General features: G+C 41.1%; 1 protein-coding gene across 2 annotated transcripts in view; it reads left to right on the forward strand.

Moving 5' to 3' along the window:
- MDN1 (midasin AAA ATPase 1) overlaps nt 1–13,188 on the forward strand; it is a 185,073-nt gene extending 171,885 nt beyond the window's left edge. For both annotated transcript variants that reach the window (XM_073022587.1, XM_038002256.2), the window contains exons 93-102: nt 662–832; nt 1,811–1,974; nt 2,678–2,767; nt 4,669–4,784; nt 5,323–5,497; nt 7,343–7,416; nt 7,527–7,641; nt 9,061–9,124; nt 10,492–10,634; nt 11,452–13,188. In XM_073022587.1, the coding sequence (XP_072878688.1) occupies nt 662–832; nt 1,811–1,974; nt 2,678–2,767; nt 4,669–4,784; nt 5,323–5,497; nt 7,343–7,416; nt 7,527–7,641; nt 9,061–9,124; nt 10,492–10,634; nt 11,452–11,640 (1,301 nt within the window). In that variant the 3' untranslated portion in view covers nt 11,641–13,188. The remainder of the gene's footprint in view (nt 1–661; nt 833–1,810; nt 1,975–2,677; nt 2,768–4,668; nt 4,785–5,322; nt 5,498–7,342; nt 7,417–7,526; nt 7,642–9,060; nt 9,125–10,491; nt 10,635–11,451) is intronic.
- Nucleotides 13,189–14,134: the final 946 nt, after the last annotated feature.

Raw genomic sequence — 14,134 nt, forward strand, 5'->3', positions numbered from 1 at the left:
TTTTCTGAGCCTTTGCTGCATAATCACAAACTTCCTCAAATAATCCTATGAGCCAGAGCATCTCTGTTGTATAGGTAAGGACACTGAGGCCAAGTGGTTTAAGAACTCACCCAAGATCACAATGCTGGGATTCCTATTCCCATGTTTGTCTTCCTGTGCCTTGTTTTCTACTACTTTTTATTATTTTTAATTGACCTACAATAATGATACATATTTGTGGGGTACAGTGTGATGTTTTGCTACATGTATACAATGTTTAATGATCAAGTCAAGATAATTAGCACATCTACCACCTCAAACATTTATCATTTCTTTGTGTGGGAACATTCAGATCTGCTCTTTTAGTCATTTGAAAATATATAATAAATTATTGTTAGAGTCACCCTGTAGCCCAGTTAAACACTCTATTTTTGTGGTCACATGTATAGTTTCACTATATCCTCATAATTTCTGTAGGAGGTAGGGAACAGGCAGTTCATTATGTCAGTAGGTCAATAGGAAATCTTGGGCACAGACAAGTCTCCAAGCCACATAGCTGGTCAGTGGCACGACTTGCATCAGTAGCATTTTGGAAGCTAGGATGACAGAAACCATACCCACTTATTATTTTGTTCTGCAAATAACTAGGATTTTTATGTGTGGGTGCATGCTTTGTTGACAGATGTGGCCAGCAAAGAACAGCAACAGTCTGCAAAAGACTCTGGCAGGGATCAGGAAGAGGAGGAGATAGAGGACACCCTCATGGACATAGAGGAGCAGGAGGAGCTCAAAGCAGCAGACGTGGAGCAGCTGAAGCCAGAGGAAATCAAGTCGAGCACCACAGCACCCTTGGGTGAGTCGTGCTAGTGAGCAAATCCTTCCCAGGCTGTCTGACTTGAAGTAGTCAGTTGTCTCTCACTGTAGTCTGGTGTTCAGTTCCATGTCCTAATCCATGGCTTAGATGAATAATTTGCCTATAATAATTTCACTATATTTTATTTGGGACCAGAAAACAAAAATATGGACAGGGGTAGGTGTTGCAGGACACCATCCTTCAAGGAGTCCCCTGAAACTTGAATTTCTGGCAAAATCTCATCAGTTTTTAAAAAATATGTAGAAGAAACCAGAATAGTATACTTACTACAGCTATGATGAGAAGGTATATTATTAGAGAAATGATATTTTCAATTATATAAAAGTATATGCTATTAGCATAAAATGCAGTAAAATATTAAAAGAAAAAGAATGAGGGGTTTCCCTTTCATAGCTAATCAAGTTCTATTACTTGGCAAAAAAATAACTTTATCAGCAATTGAATAAATGCAAATTCAAAAGAACTTGCCAAATTCGAATCCTGTCCTCTCAGGAGTGTTAGAACTGTTACAACATTTGACTGCCCTATGTGACAATTCAGGCTTTGCCTCTCACCTCACAAGTTGAAGCAAATTATTCATCTTTTCTTTGCCTCAGTTTCCTCATCTGTAAAATGGAATTGTGGCTTTTAGTTTTTATTTCTATCAAAGTTTTACATGGATATAGTTTCAGGAATCAAACAGTTTTAAAAGGCTTCTTAGGACAACCCAAAATTTCCCCTATTCCCTTTCCTAGAACGCTGCCTTCAGTATCAGGTTAGGAGGAGAGGAGTCTAGAGAGTAAGGATGGGCAATGAGTGTCTCAGAAAGAAACCTCTGAAATCAACATGTGGAAATGTGTTGGAGAGTGAAGGAATGAAGTTTGATTAATTGTCAGGATTAATGGGCAATAGCAAAGGCTTGGTCAGTCATCAGGCTAGTATTATGATAAGTAAAATTATGTCCTTAAATGAAAATAGACTTTGATGAGATGGAAGTGGAGATTCAAACTGTTAAAACAGAGGAAGACCAAGACCCCAGAACAGACAAAGCCCATAAGGAGACAGAAAATGAGAAACCAGAAAGAAGCCGAGAGTCTACCATTCATACAGCTCATCAATTCCTCATGGACACGATCTTCCAGGTAGTAAAACTCACAAATTACTGCATTGTGTTAATAAATTAACAAAATAACATTTTAAATTAGTTTTAAATCTTTGTCTTTAGAACTTTATGGAACATCTGGTTGTTGAGGGGTTTCATGTTCTTATTCAAAATTTTTAGGAATACTATTGGTATGATAGGTGTTCTTCAAGCACATGATACTGTTCCAACAGTTAATCACAGGGTCTCAGTGCCCTGACCTGTCTGTGATGGTGGGTCTGGTCCTTGGCCTCTGGGACTCACATCCCACTTTTCTAACCATCCTTGTGTAAGGAACCTTCAGGACAATTAAGTTTGTGATGGTTAAGTAAAAAATCTTTGGCTTAGTGCCTATATTTATGAAGAGCTATTTAATTAAGTTCTTGAGCTAAGAGTTTGACTTATTTGATTAATCGGATAACATTTTCATTATTGATGACTTAAGGGTGTTTGGGTTTTGTTTTGCTAGAGTGGCTTTATAAATGTTTTCTTTATTCAAGTTTTCTTTATCCATATTGTCTCTCTAAGAGGGAAGTAGAATGCTTGTCTGGCATCTTCTCATTGTGCCACTGTATTTGCTGAATTATCTCAGGAGCATTTGACTATTTACTTTGAGTTCATACTGTAGGGTGGAAGGCAGCCAGTGATACTAAGTTGGCAATTCCAACCTGGGCCACCTCTTATCTATGGCTTTTTCTTCTTAGCCCTTTTTAAAAGATGTCAATGAGCTAAGACAGGAGCTGGAGAGACAGCTGGAAATGTGGCAGCCACGTGAATCTGAAAATCCAGAAGAAGTAAGTCACTGTTTTTTTCGTAAAATATCTCGACTTTTTTTGTTTAACACATAGCAAACTTAATAGGTTCTTAGCAATTACCTTAGTAAAAAGGACCAGGCATATGGAGAATATAATTACAATCCTAAAGCCTACATCTGTCCATCAGTTTCTGCCTGCTTTGCTGCTAGATCTATAGCTTAATTAAAACAGAAATTGGTGTGCTTAATTCCTTTAATTTCTGTTGCTGGCTCTGTAATGGATGTAATAGTTGTGACAGAGGTTGAAAAACTGTGTAAGAGTCTATGCTGTGCCATCCTGAGAAGAGGCCAGCTAGATCATTGCTGGCTGATTTCACGTGGTAGTGTGGATTAACCAGCAGTGTTATTTTTATTTATTTTTATTTTATTATTATTTTTTGAGATGGAGTCTCACTCTCTTACCCAGGCTGGAGTGCAGTGGTGTGATCTCAGCTCTCTGCAACCTCCACCTCCTGGGTTCAAGTGATTCTCCTGCCTCAGCCTACTAAGTAGCTGGGACTACAGGTGCATGCCACCATGTCCAGCTAATTTTTATATTTTTTTTAGTAGAGATGGGGTTTCACTATGTTAGCCAGGCTGGTCTTGAACTCCTGACCTCGTGATCTGCCCACTTTGGCCTCCCAAAGTGCTGGGGTTACAGGCGTGAGCCATCGTCCCCAGCCTGCAGTTTTAAATGATTTTGCATCCTAAATTTACTGTATTATGTACACATTTCACTTTTATATCTATTGTCATAATCACTCCCACCACCTATATGTATTGAGTGCTCTGCCATAGTTGGTAGAAAAATCATGGGGCTTTGTGTTGAGTGTATTGCTGGAGGAATTTGTACTTAGCATTTTTACTTTTTTTTTTTTTTTTTTTTTTCTGTGAGATGGAGTCTTGCCCTGTCGCCCAGGCTGGAGTGCAATGGCGCAATCTCGGCTCACTGCAACCTCTGCCTCCCAGGTTCAAGCAATTCTCGTGCCTCGGCCTCCTCAGTAGCTGGGGTTACAGGCACTTGCTACCACGCCCGGCTAATTTTTTTGTATTTTAGTAGAGATGGGGTTTCACCATGTTGGCCAGGCTGGTCTCAAACTTCAGGTGATCACCTGCCTTGGTCTACCAAAGTGCTGAGATTACCTGCGTGAACCACCATACCCCACCCACTTTCACTTTTGAAACATGACTGAGAATCCACCAATAAGTAGCTGGATCTGCTGGTGCCAAAATTACCCATTCACATCTCCCTCCCCATATGAAGGGTGCACATTTTACTCTTTGTAGGTGACATGAGTAAGGCATTGATTTGGTCATGAATTCTAATAATTAACTGCCTTGTTTCATTCTTTCTCACTTAGAAGTGTGGGTTGAAGGAGAGACTTTTCTTCTGTTTCTTTTTCTTTTTTTAATTTTTAATTTTTAATTTTTTTGAGATGGAGTCTCACTCTGTCACCCAGGCTGGAGTGCTGTGGCGTGATCTTGACCCACTGCAAGCTCTGCCTCCTGGGTTCAAGCGATTCTCCTGCCTCAGCCTCCCAAGTAGCTGAGATTATAGGTGCCCACCCCCATGCCCAGCTAATGTTTTGTATTTTTAGTAGAGACAGGGTTTCACCATGTTGGCCAGGCTGGTCTCGAACTCCTGGCCTCAAGTGATCCGCCCACCTTGGCCTCCCAAAGTGCTGGGATGACCAGCCATTAGCCACTGCCTCCAGCTGGAAGGAGAGACATTTTTAATCAAGTAAATTACATGGTAGCTTGCTGGGAGAAGATTTAAAGTGCTTCTGTTGAGAAAGTTCATGCAGGTCATTTTCTACCACTTTGCTTAAGGCCTGCATCTTGCTAGAAGACTTGGTTGGCTCTGACATTCTGAGGGTAACTTACATTTTGTTGTTGTCACAGGAGAAGGTTGCCGCTGAGATGTGGCAGAGTTACCTGATCCTAACAGCACCTCTTTCACAACGGTTATGTGAAGAGCTTCGTCTCATATTAGAGCCGACCCAGGCAGCCAAGCTGAAGTAAGTCTTTCCCTCTGGAAGGCCTCACAGTGCTGAGAAGATGGCAGCTTCGTGATTCTGTTGAACTCAGCAGCTAACCATTCATAGTGCCAGCTTCTAGGTTGCCTCTTCTGCTGTACGGGCACCAGTATGCTGTTCCTTACCCTGTTTTCCTGTTATTATCTTGCACAAAAGTTTCTGGGTGTCTGCATTGATCACCTTGTTACATGTTGAGTTATTCACTTGCTACAGGTGTTAACTCACCTAGATCTTTTCAAAGACGTCCAAAATCATTCATATTTAGTGTATTTTTTCTTAATTTTTAAAAATGTGTCTGGAAGGACCTAATTATTATTGCCACAGACAAGTCCAGTTTTTCTGGCTAGAGGTCAAGAAGATCCTGCACTTAGTCCTCAATTGACAGAAACACTTCTATGTACCAGGTTCCTAGTTACTTGGTATTGGTTTTAAGGTATTATTAATGTGATTTTTGTCCTTAATAAAAATTCTTAGGAATTAAAAGTTGTTAACTAATTTTTGCCCCTGTTTGAATAAATAGAGGAGACTATCGAACTGGGAAACGACTGAACATACGGAAAGTCATTCCATACATTGCTAGTCAATTTCGGAAAGACAAGATTTGGCTTCGAAGGACCAAGCCCAGTAAACGCCAGTATCAGATTTGTTTGGCTATCGATGACTCTTCTAGTATGGTAGACAACCATACCAAGCAGGTAAGGAAGAGAAATGTAGTGGCGGTTTGATAGGAAATTAACATCAAACCATGTTCCTTGGGCCGCCAAAATGGATTTTGAAATATTTGAGAATGTGATAACCATCTTTGATAAGACCTAAGATTTAAAGAGTTCCAAAGGGCAATTTTAGGATGTCTCAGATGTGTTAGTTTCTTACTGTTGTAGGTCTTTTAAGTTGTTTTGTTTCTTGACCCTGCTGTTTGTTCTTAACTGTCTAGTTGCAGAATAAGTAAACCTGATAGTGCTTATTTTGCAGAAAATGCAACAATGTACTGTTAAAAAAAAAAATCAGTTTTCAGATATTACTGCATAGTCTTAAATAGTTTAAGTATGTATCTAGGATACATTTGAAATTATCCAGAGTTATTGTTCTATCAGTGCTAATATTAAGTTTAGGAGCCTGAATAGAAAACTTATACCGCCATTACAGATGCCAAAGAGTGTCTGTTTTGGGCAGTGATGCATGGGCTAATGAGCAGCCTAAAATTTGTGTGTTTTGCTGGAAAAAGTTAGTGTAGCCTCTGAACCTGGGTTCGTATCCCAGTTCCATTTATTAACATGTGACTTTGGGCAACTTGTTTCTTTTCTTTTCTTTTTTTTTTCAACTTTTTTTTTTTTTTCCCAGGGGAAATAGTATTCTTTTTTTTTTTTTTTTTTTTTTTTTTATACTTTAAGTTCTAGGGTACATGTGTATAACGTGCAGGTTTGTTACATATGTATACTTGTGCCATGTTGGTGTGCTGCACCCATCAACTTGTCGGCACCCATCTGGGCAACTTATTTCTTATGTATCGGTTTCATCTTCTGAAAAGTGAGGAATATATATATATGTTTTTTATATATATATATTTACAAGCACACACAGAACAGTAATAACCTCATACTTGCAGAATTGTTATGAAGATTAAATGAAATAATAGATGTAGAATACTCAGTTTGCTGTTCTTTTGTCATATTGCAAATGGTAATGAAATTTTCTGATATAGTTATACAGTCTGATCTGACTACATATATATAAATGGATTTTAAATTAGTTTTTAAAATTTGTTACCTACAAGAGGTTACTCTTTATGTAGGTCCAAAACAAAAGAAAGAAAAATTCATGGACCATATTTCTCAAGGTCTTTTTTTTTTTTTTTTTTTTTTTTTTTTAAAGACAGGGTCTTGCTCTCTTGCTTAGGCTGGAGTGCAGTGGCATGATCATAGCTCACCATGGCCTCAACCTTCTGGGCTTAAGCAGTATAGTCCTCCCAACCACTTCAGCCTCCTGAGTAGCTGGGACCATATGTGTGTGTCAGCATGCCTGGCTAAATGTTTTTTGTTTTTGTTTCTTTTTTTTGAAGACAGGATTTCACTCTGTTGCCCAGGCCCAGGTGGCTCACTGTAGCCTCAACTTTCCTGGGCTCAGGTGATCCTCCTACCTCAGCCTCCAAGTAGCTGGGACCACAGATGTGGGATCTTGCTGTGTTGCCTGGGCTGCTCTTGAACTCCTGGACTTCAAGTGATCCTCCCTCCTTGGCCTCCCAAAGTGCTGGGATTACAGGTGTGAGCTACCATGCCTGGCCCTCAAGGTCACTTTTTATTCGATGTCTGCAGGAGACCATTCCTATCAGTGTAATGGATTCTAGGTTTCAACATTTGTGGTACCAGGCCACCAAAGCCTCAGGGTTTGTTGTGACTAGAATAGCCTTATTGATATTATTCCTCTACTTGTCGAACAAAAAAAATAATGTTTTCTTTGGGAATCTTGATGCAAAAAATAGTCGAGAGGCTCTGGTTTAGAGGATATTCTGATTCCTGATGTCATTAACTTTTAATTCACAGCTTGCATTTGAATCTTTGGCTGTGATTGGAAATGCTCTAACCCTCCTGGAAGTGGGTCAGATTGCAGTGTGTAGGTAAGGTTGCTTTGTAATTTCATTGTGAAAACTTTTCATAACCTGTTTGGTTATTTTGATCACACAGCAAAAAAAATAACTCCTGTTGTATTTGGTTTTCCTTCCCCAAGTTTTGGAGAATCTGTAAAGCTGTTACACCCATTTCATGAGCAGTTCAGTGATTACTCTGGGTCCCAGATTCTACGTCTCTGCAAATTCCAACAAAAGAAAACCAAGATTGCTCAGGTAAGAGGATGAAATAAAATGTCTTCTGCAGAGTTATTTTTAAACTGGTGTAGGTAGGAGGGAGAACAATTTTTGAGACAGGGTCTCGTTCTGTCACCCAGACTAGAGTACAATGGCGCCATCATAGCTCACTATAACTTTGAACTCCCGGGCTCAAGCAGTCCTCCTGCCTCATAGCTAGGACTACCTAGTAGCTAGGACTACAGGCACATGCTACCATGTCTGGCTGATTTTTTTTTTTTTGTATGGACATAGTCTCACTTTGTTGCCCAGGCTGGTCTAAAATTCCTGTGTTCAAGTGATCCTCCCTTCTTGGCCTCCCGAATTGTTGGGATTACCACCATGCTGGGCTGAGAACCCCCCTCCATCCCATGCAGTATTAGGACAGGGATAGTCCTAAGTCTCAGCCTGGGTACCACTGGAATAGAAGCTTCCTTGGCATCCATTATAAAACAAGGTGTGACTTCTTTTTCTCACTTCCTCAGAGATCACTTGACTTTGCATCATTGGTTTTCTAGCTCCCTGCTTATTTTTCTGAGTAGTTTGGAACATTCTGCAAAAACAAACCCATCTCCCATACCCTTATCAGGTGGGCCAAGACCTATTTTTCTCCCTCATTAAGCTTAGAGAAGAAATGATATGAAATAAAGCCAGTGACTTACTCAGGAGAACACAAGTTCAAAACAGAGCATGAGATCATATTTCTCCTGGGTCCTGCTCTGATTCAGTTTGCTTTTTCTAGGCTGCCCTGGACATTCTGTATTTTCTTGCCTTCTCTTTTGCTCAGTTGTTTTCTGTTCTTGAAAGAAGACACTGTTTGGTTTATTTGAGCGACTTACTGATTTCTTATGCTCCAGAGAAGCACTTCTTTTACTTTGGGGTATCTTCCAGAACTCTAGTGGGTTATATGTTAGAGAAACGTCTCACCTGTACTTGACAAGGCCTGTATCATCTAGGCATAGTGGCTCACACTTGTAATCTCAGCACTTTGGGAGGCTGAGGTGGGAGGACTGCTTGAGGCCAGGGATTCAAAACCAGCCTTGTCAACATAGATCTCATTTTTACAAAAGATAAAAATAATTATCCGGGTGTGGTGGCACATACCTGTAATCCTAGTTACTTGGTGGCAGGCTGAGGCAGAGCCCAGGAATTGAGGCTGCAGTGAGGTGAGATTGTGCCACTACACTCCAGCCTGGGTGACACAGATCCTCTCTCAAAAAATAATAAAACAGAATGTCTGTATCCAAGGATCCTCCTTTTTTAACTACATGTGGCCAGAAGGGACAGTTAGTTGATGGTCTATAAACCTGAGGTGGTTATCTGATAATCACTTCAGTGTCAGAAGTACTATCAGTCTCTCTGACAATGGGAAGAGCATTTACATAGTTTTGTAATTGTCTATTTCTGGTTCCGGTTTAGTTTCTAGAGTCTGTTGCCAGCATGTTTGCAGCCGCTCAGCAGCTCTCACAGAACATCAGTCCAGGTGAGCTGCATGCCTTCCTCTTCCTAAACAAAACGCTTTCTTGTACTCTGTATTCCCAAGCTGCTTGCTTCAGCTCAATGCCCTGTCACTGTGTTTTAACAGGTGTGCTCCACAGGAAAAGACATAAATCGATGGAGCTGATTTTTACTTATTTATTCATTCAGAAATTTTTTTTGAACCTGTACTCATGAGGCTTATAATCAATGGGGGATCTAGACACTAACTATTTGATAAGAGTTCAGATTTGTGAGAGAAAGGAGCAAGGTGTGTGGAATTTATAAATATAAAGACTACAGTTGACCCTTGAATACCATAGGTTTGTCTGTACTGCTCAGGTCTATTTACACATGGAGTTTTTCCAACCAAAAGTGGATTGAAAATTCAGCATTTGAGGGATGTGAAACCTGAGTATATTGAGGGCCAACTTTTCATGTATGTGGGTTCTCCAGGGCCATCTCTGGACTTGAATATGTGTGTATTCTGGTATACTGGGGGTGAGGGGTGTGTCCTGAAACCAGTCCCCTTCGAGTACTGTATTCTCTAATATTTTAATGACAGAGGAGAGTAGAGAGGGACATAATTTAACAGCCAGCTAATCCAACCACATTTACTTTGGGGGCTTGAAACATGCCATTTCTTTAGTTCTTTCCAAAAATCTCTCAGTGTTCTCAGTGTATCATGCAGAAGCTTCAGATTTTGATGGAAGCAAGTTATTCACACCTCTCAACATTTGCGAAAACAGCCCACCCTCAACTCAAGTACTATATAATCTTTAGCTGGAAACACTATGTAGCAAAAATTTTAAAACATTTTATTCAGTGTTTATGGTTCCTTTCTATTTGGTTTTGTTTAAACAAGTCAAATTTCAAGGGGAAAAAAATACAGAAATTGGGTACAAGGAATTAACAGAAGTCTAAAGGTGATTATATGTGGTGACTGAAATTTGGAAGACACAGTTCCAGATTTCTGATTTGGCTACTTTCTTCTAATGCCCTACTCATTACTATCATTTTTAAAGTTTATAGCCATAAAACTAGTGTTTTAATTCTCATCTACAGTATGTTGCTCTACAATTGAAGTTGAGCAGAATTTAACATTTCCTGAATCACTATTGAGAAATTCTGCTATACTGACAGAAGCGTACTTAGTATCCCTTATTATGCCTTGTCTCTGACTCAGGCATTCTAAGGGATAGATCTCATCAGAGGTCCCTTAGGTTTGTGCCCAGAATTCATCAGCTTTAGAAGTCTGTTTAGCTTTAATAGTACAGACTAAGCCTACATTAATTTGTCCTACTTTGGGTAGTTGTGAGTTATTAAAAATGGCTGATCATTTTACTCCCTTGCTTCCTCTTATATGGTCTACAGAAATTGCACAACTCCTCCTGGTAGTCTCTGATGGGCGAGGCCTCTTCCTTGAGGGCAAAGAAAGAGTCCTGGCAGCAGTTCAGGCTGCCCGGAATGCGAACATCTTTGTCATCTTTGTTGTATTGGACAATCCCAGTTCACGGGTGAGTGACTACTAAAAGCCACCTTTTCTGGAGATAAAGTGGGGATTCCCTTCAACCTGTTCAATCTGAAATATGGCCTGGATCACTCAGTCATACTGAGAACTCCCAGCATTCATGATATTCTGTCAAGTACCATTGTAAGCACTTGTATTTTCTCTGTTAATCTTTGCAATAAGCCAGTGAGGTAGGGATCATTATTCCCACTTTACACTGAAGGAACTGACACATAGTGGTTATAGGTAATGAGTGGGAGAGCCAAGATTCAGAATGACCATCCTCTGTGGGTCATCAATTCCCTCTATGCACAGTCAGTGCAGGTATTGCAACTTTGATAATGGGTACTGACCACTTTGAAAGGGAGATCAGGTGTTTCCACGCTGACTTATGTCTCAGCAGCCCTCCTCACAGCAGGAAGCATCAATCGTCTTAGTGAAATATGCCTACAGGGCAGTTCTGTTCCAGGGAAGCACTGTCTCTGCGAGTCACATTAAAGCCTTGATAGGAAGGTAAAGATTTAGTGTGAATGATTCCAAGTGGATGGTGGGGAGACACCACTGTAGGGAAAGTAGATTTTCCTATCTGTCCCTTTTCCTTTTTTTCAGTGTCCATCTTCCTGGAAGGGGTACTCAGAAAGACATCTACCTCCTTCTTGGTAGAGTTCTGAAAATTCTTTTACTTAGTAATAAAAGCTAGGTTCATATGCAGGAATAAGACACAGCAGATGTAAAAGTTGTTAGCAAAAGAGATCACAGAAGAGCTAGCTAAGGATGCTGGTTTAATCGATGCCTCCCCATTTCATGATGTCTTTTGTTGACAGGATTCTATCTTGGACATTAAAGTACCGATATTTAAAGGACCTGGAGAGATGCCTGAAATCCGATCCTACATGGAAGAGTTCCCATTCCCATACTATATCATTCTTCGAGATGTAAACGCACTTCCTGAGACACTCAGCGATGCCCTCAGACAGTGGTTTGAGTTGGTGACAGCCTCTGACCACCCATAGAACAGAAAGAGGAGTCCAAAGTGAGACTTAACCATGCTCGCAAGGTCACATTGCTTACCCAGGTGCTCCCTTTTGGACAACTACTAAAAAAATTTTATTGTAATATTTTTATTTTATATAACGTGATCTTACAGCCTAGAGAACACACTCTGGCTCCTGGCTTTGTCTGGGCTAAAGTTTTTATACCAAACCTGGAAGCAGCAGCAGGTGCCTGAACTCGTAACTAGAGAAGAGTTATCCTTCTTCCCTCCTTCAGAAGCCCTGACCTGGATGGAGGTCATACCCCACTGTTGGAGCCCAGCTGCCTGTTTTCTTTTGCAGGGGATCTGGGCACCTGTGCCTTGAGGAGATGCTGCCGGGAGCATGGGACTCTGACAGTCCTTTGTGTAAAGGACTAAAGGGAGCTGCCCTTTTGACCCTGCTCTAAGCTCTGCCTTGCCAAGCCCACAGTGTGTACCCAAAAGCTGTCAAGTGACCAAGACAGCTGCAGTTTCTGGAGAGTATGAGGTTGTGTTTTCTTATTGTGAAAGGAATTACCTTCTCTTAGAGGGTAGGAAGAATGTGGTGTGTGTGTGTTCTCATAAAGCAACCGGACATTATAGGAGCCCAAGTCATCCATAAAAACGATCCTTGGAGGCCGGGCGCGGTGGCTCAAGCCTGTAATCCCAGCACTTTGGGAGGCCGAGACGGGCGGATCACGAGGTCAGGAGATCAAGACCATCCTGGCTAACACAGTGAAACCCCGTCTCTACTAAAAATACAAAAAAACTAGCCGGGCGAGGTGGCGGGCGCCTGTAGTCCCAGCTACTTGGGAGGCTGAGGCAGGAGAATGGCATAAACCTGGGAGACAGAGCTTGTAGTGAGCTGAGATCTGGCCACTGCACTCCAGCCTGGGTGACAGAGCGAGACTCCGTCTCAAAAAAAACAAAAAACAAAAAACAAAAAAACGATCCTTGGGCTGTGTAAAAACGAAGTGGCTTTTCAGTATCCTCTTTCACACTTGCTGCTTCGGGAGACTATGCAATGATGGGAAGGTGACTGCCCCTTTATTTCATTCAGTGCCATGGTCCCTGTTGTAGTAGTAATTTATTTGTTTAGTTCATTTTTTTTCCTTAATGATTAAGGGGAAGAGTCATTCCTCACACTGCTTTCAAGCTGGACTGAGCCAGTCTCATTCTGGGAAAGAAATGCTGTGTCCAGAACTCAGCAGCTCCAGTCAAAAGAAACTGATTTTTAGACAGTTTTTTCTTGGCCAGAAAGCAGTGCTTGAATACTTGAAACTCTGTGCTCTGTTCTACTTAATGTTCTGTCAGAATGTTCTTTTGTAGGCAATATGTCATGATGTAATCATCTATCTCCTTGTCTGTTTCCAAGTTACACTGTGAAGTCTGCCACCCTTTTGAGGTGGTCATCAAAGACACAGATTCCCTGTTGTTTAACCAAGTGTCCCAAAGCATGGACCTGAAGTTATATCATTATTTTTTATTCTAAAAAGCTATGCAGCTTATATTCTGAAAACTATTAAAACATATACCACTGTTTATGTAATTTGTGACTATTCTTAATGGAAGATGACAGGATTGTAAAAGGTATGCTAGGGGACTGATCTTCTCTGCTGGATCAGTCAGCTGTTACTAGTTTATGCTGTGCTAACATGACCCTCCAACTTCAATGTTGCTTTTACTACAAGGGTTGATTTATCATTTGCATTTATGTCCATGGTAGGCTGAGCTATAATATACTGGCTTTGCAGCAGAATGAAAAGGGTGAGTTGGTGGAGCCTTGTAAGGAGGCTTCTAAAAATTCTCCATAAATGATGTTGCATCCATTCACATTTCATTGGCTAAAGCTCTCTATAGGGCAGGCAGTTTACTCTTCCAGTAGGGTTGAGTCTGGGAGGGAAGGACACCAATATTATGACAGTGCTGCAATCTATTATATCTGCCTTTGGAAGCTCCATCTTAGACCTTCCAAACTGGTGTGGCCAGAGTGATTCTCTTGGCCCCGGGTTAGCTCATGAGATCACGGACAGTAGGAATTCCAGGAAGCAGGAACCCAAGAGTGCCATTTTCAACTTGTGCTGCCAACAGGGCTTGCAGGAGTAGTGATACATTAATCTGCCATGTTGATAGTTGACATTTGTGCCATCTTGCCCATCCCCCTGGCCTTGGCCAAGTAGGTAACTTCTGATATTTAAGCAATGGACAGCAGAACACAAAAGTCCTCCATGCTGTCTTAAAAATCTCACTTTGGGGCTGGGTGCGTTGGCTCATGCCTATAATCCCACTACTTTGGGAGGCCGAAGTGGGTGGATCATTTGAGGTTAGGAGTTTGAGACCAGCCTGGCCAATATGGTGGAAACCCCATCTCTACTAGAAATACAAAAAATTAGCTGGGCATGGTGACGCACACCTGTAATCCCAAGCTACTAGGGAGGCTGAGGCAGGAGAACTGCTTGAACCAGGAGGCGGAGGTTGCAGTGAACTGAGATTGT

Source organism: Chlorocebus sabaeus, chromosome 13 (genome assembly GCF_047675955.1).
Source record: "Chlorocebus sabaeus isolate Y175 chromosome 13, mChlSab1.0.hap1, whole genome shotgun sequence".
In the NCBI taxonomy this organism is placed as follows: Eukaryota; Metazoa; Chordata; class Mammalia; order Primates; family Cercopithecidae; genus Chlorocebus; species Chlorocebus sabaeus.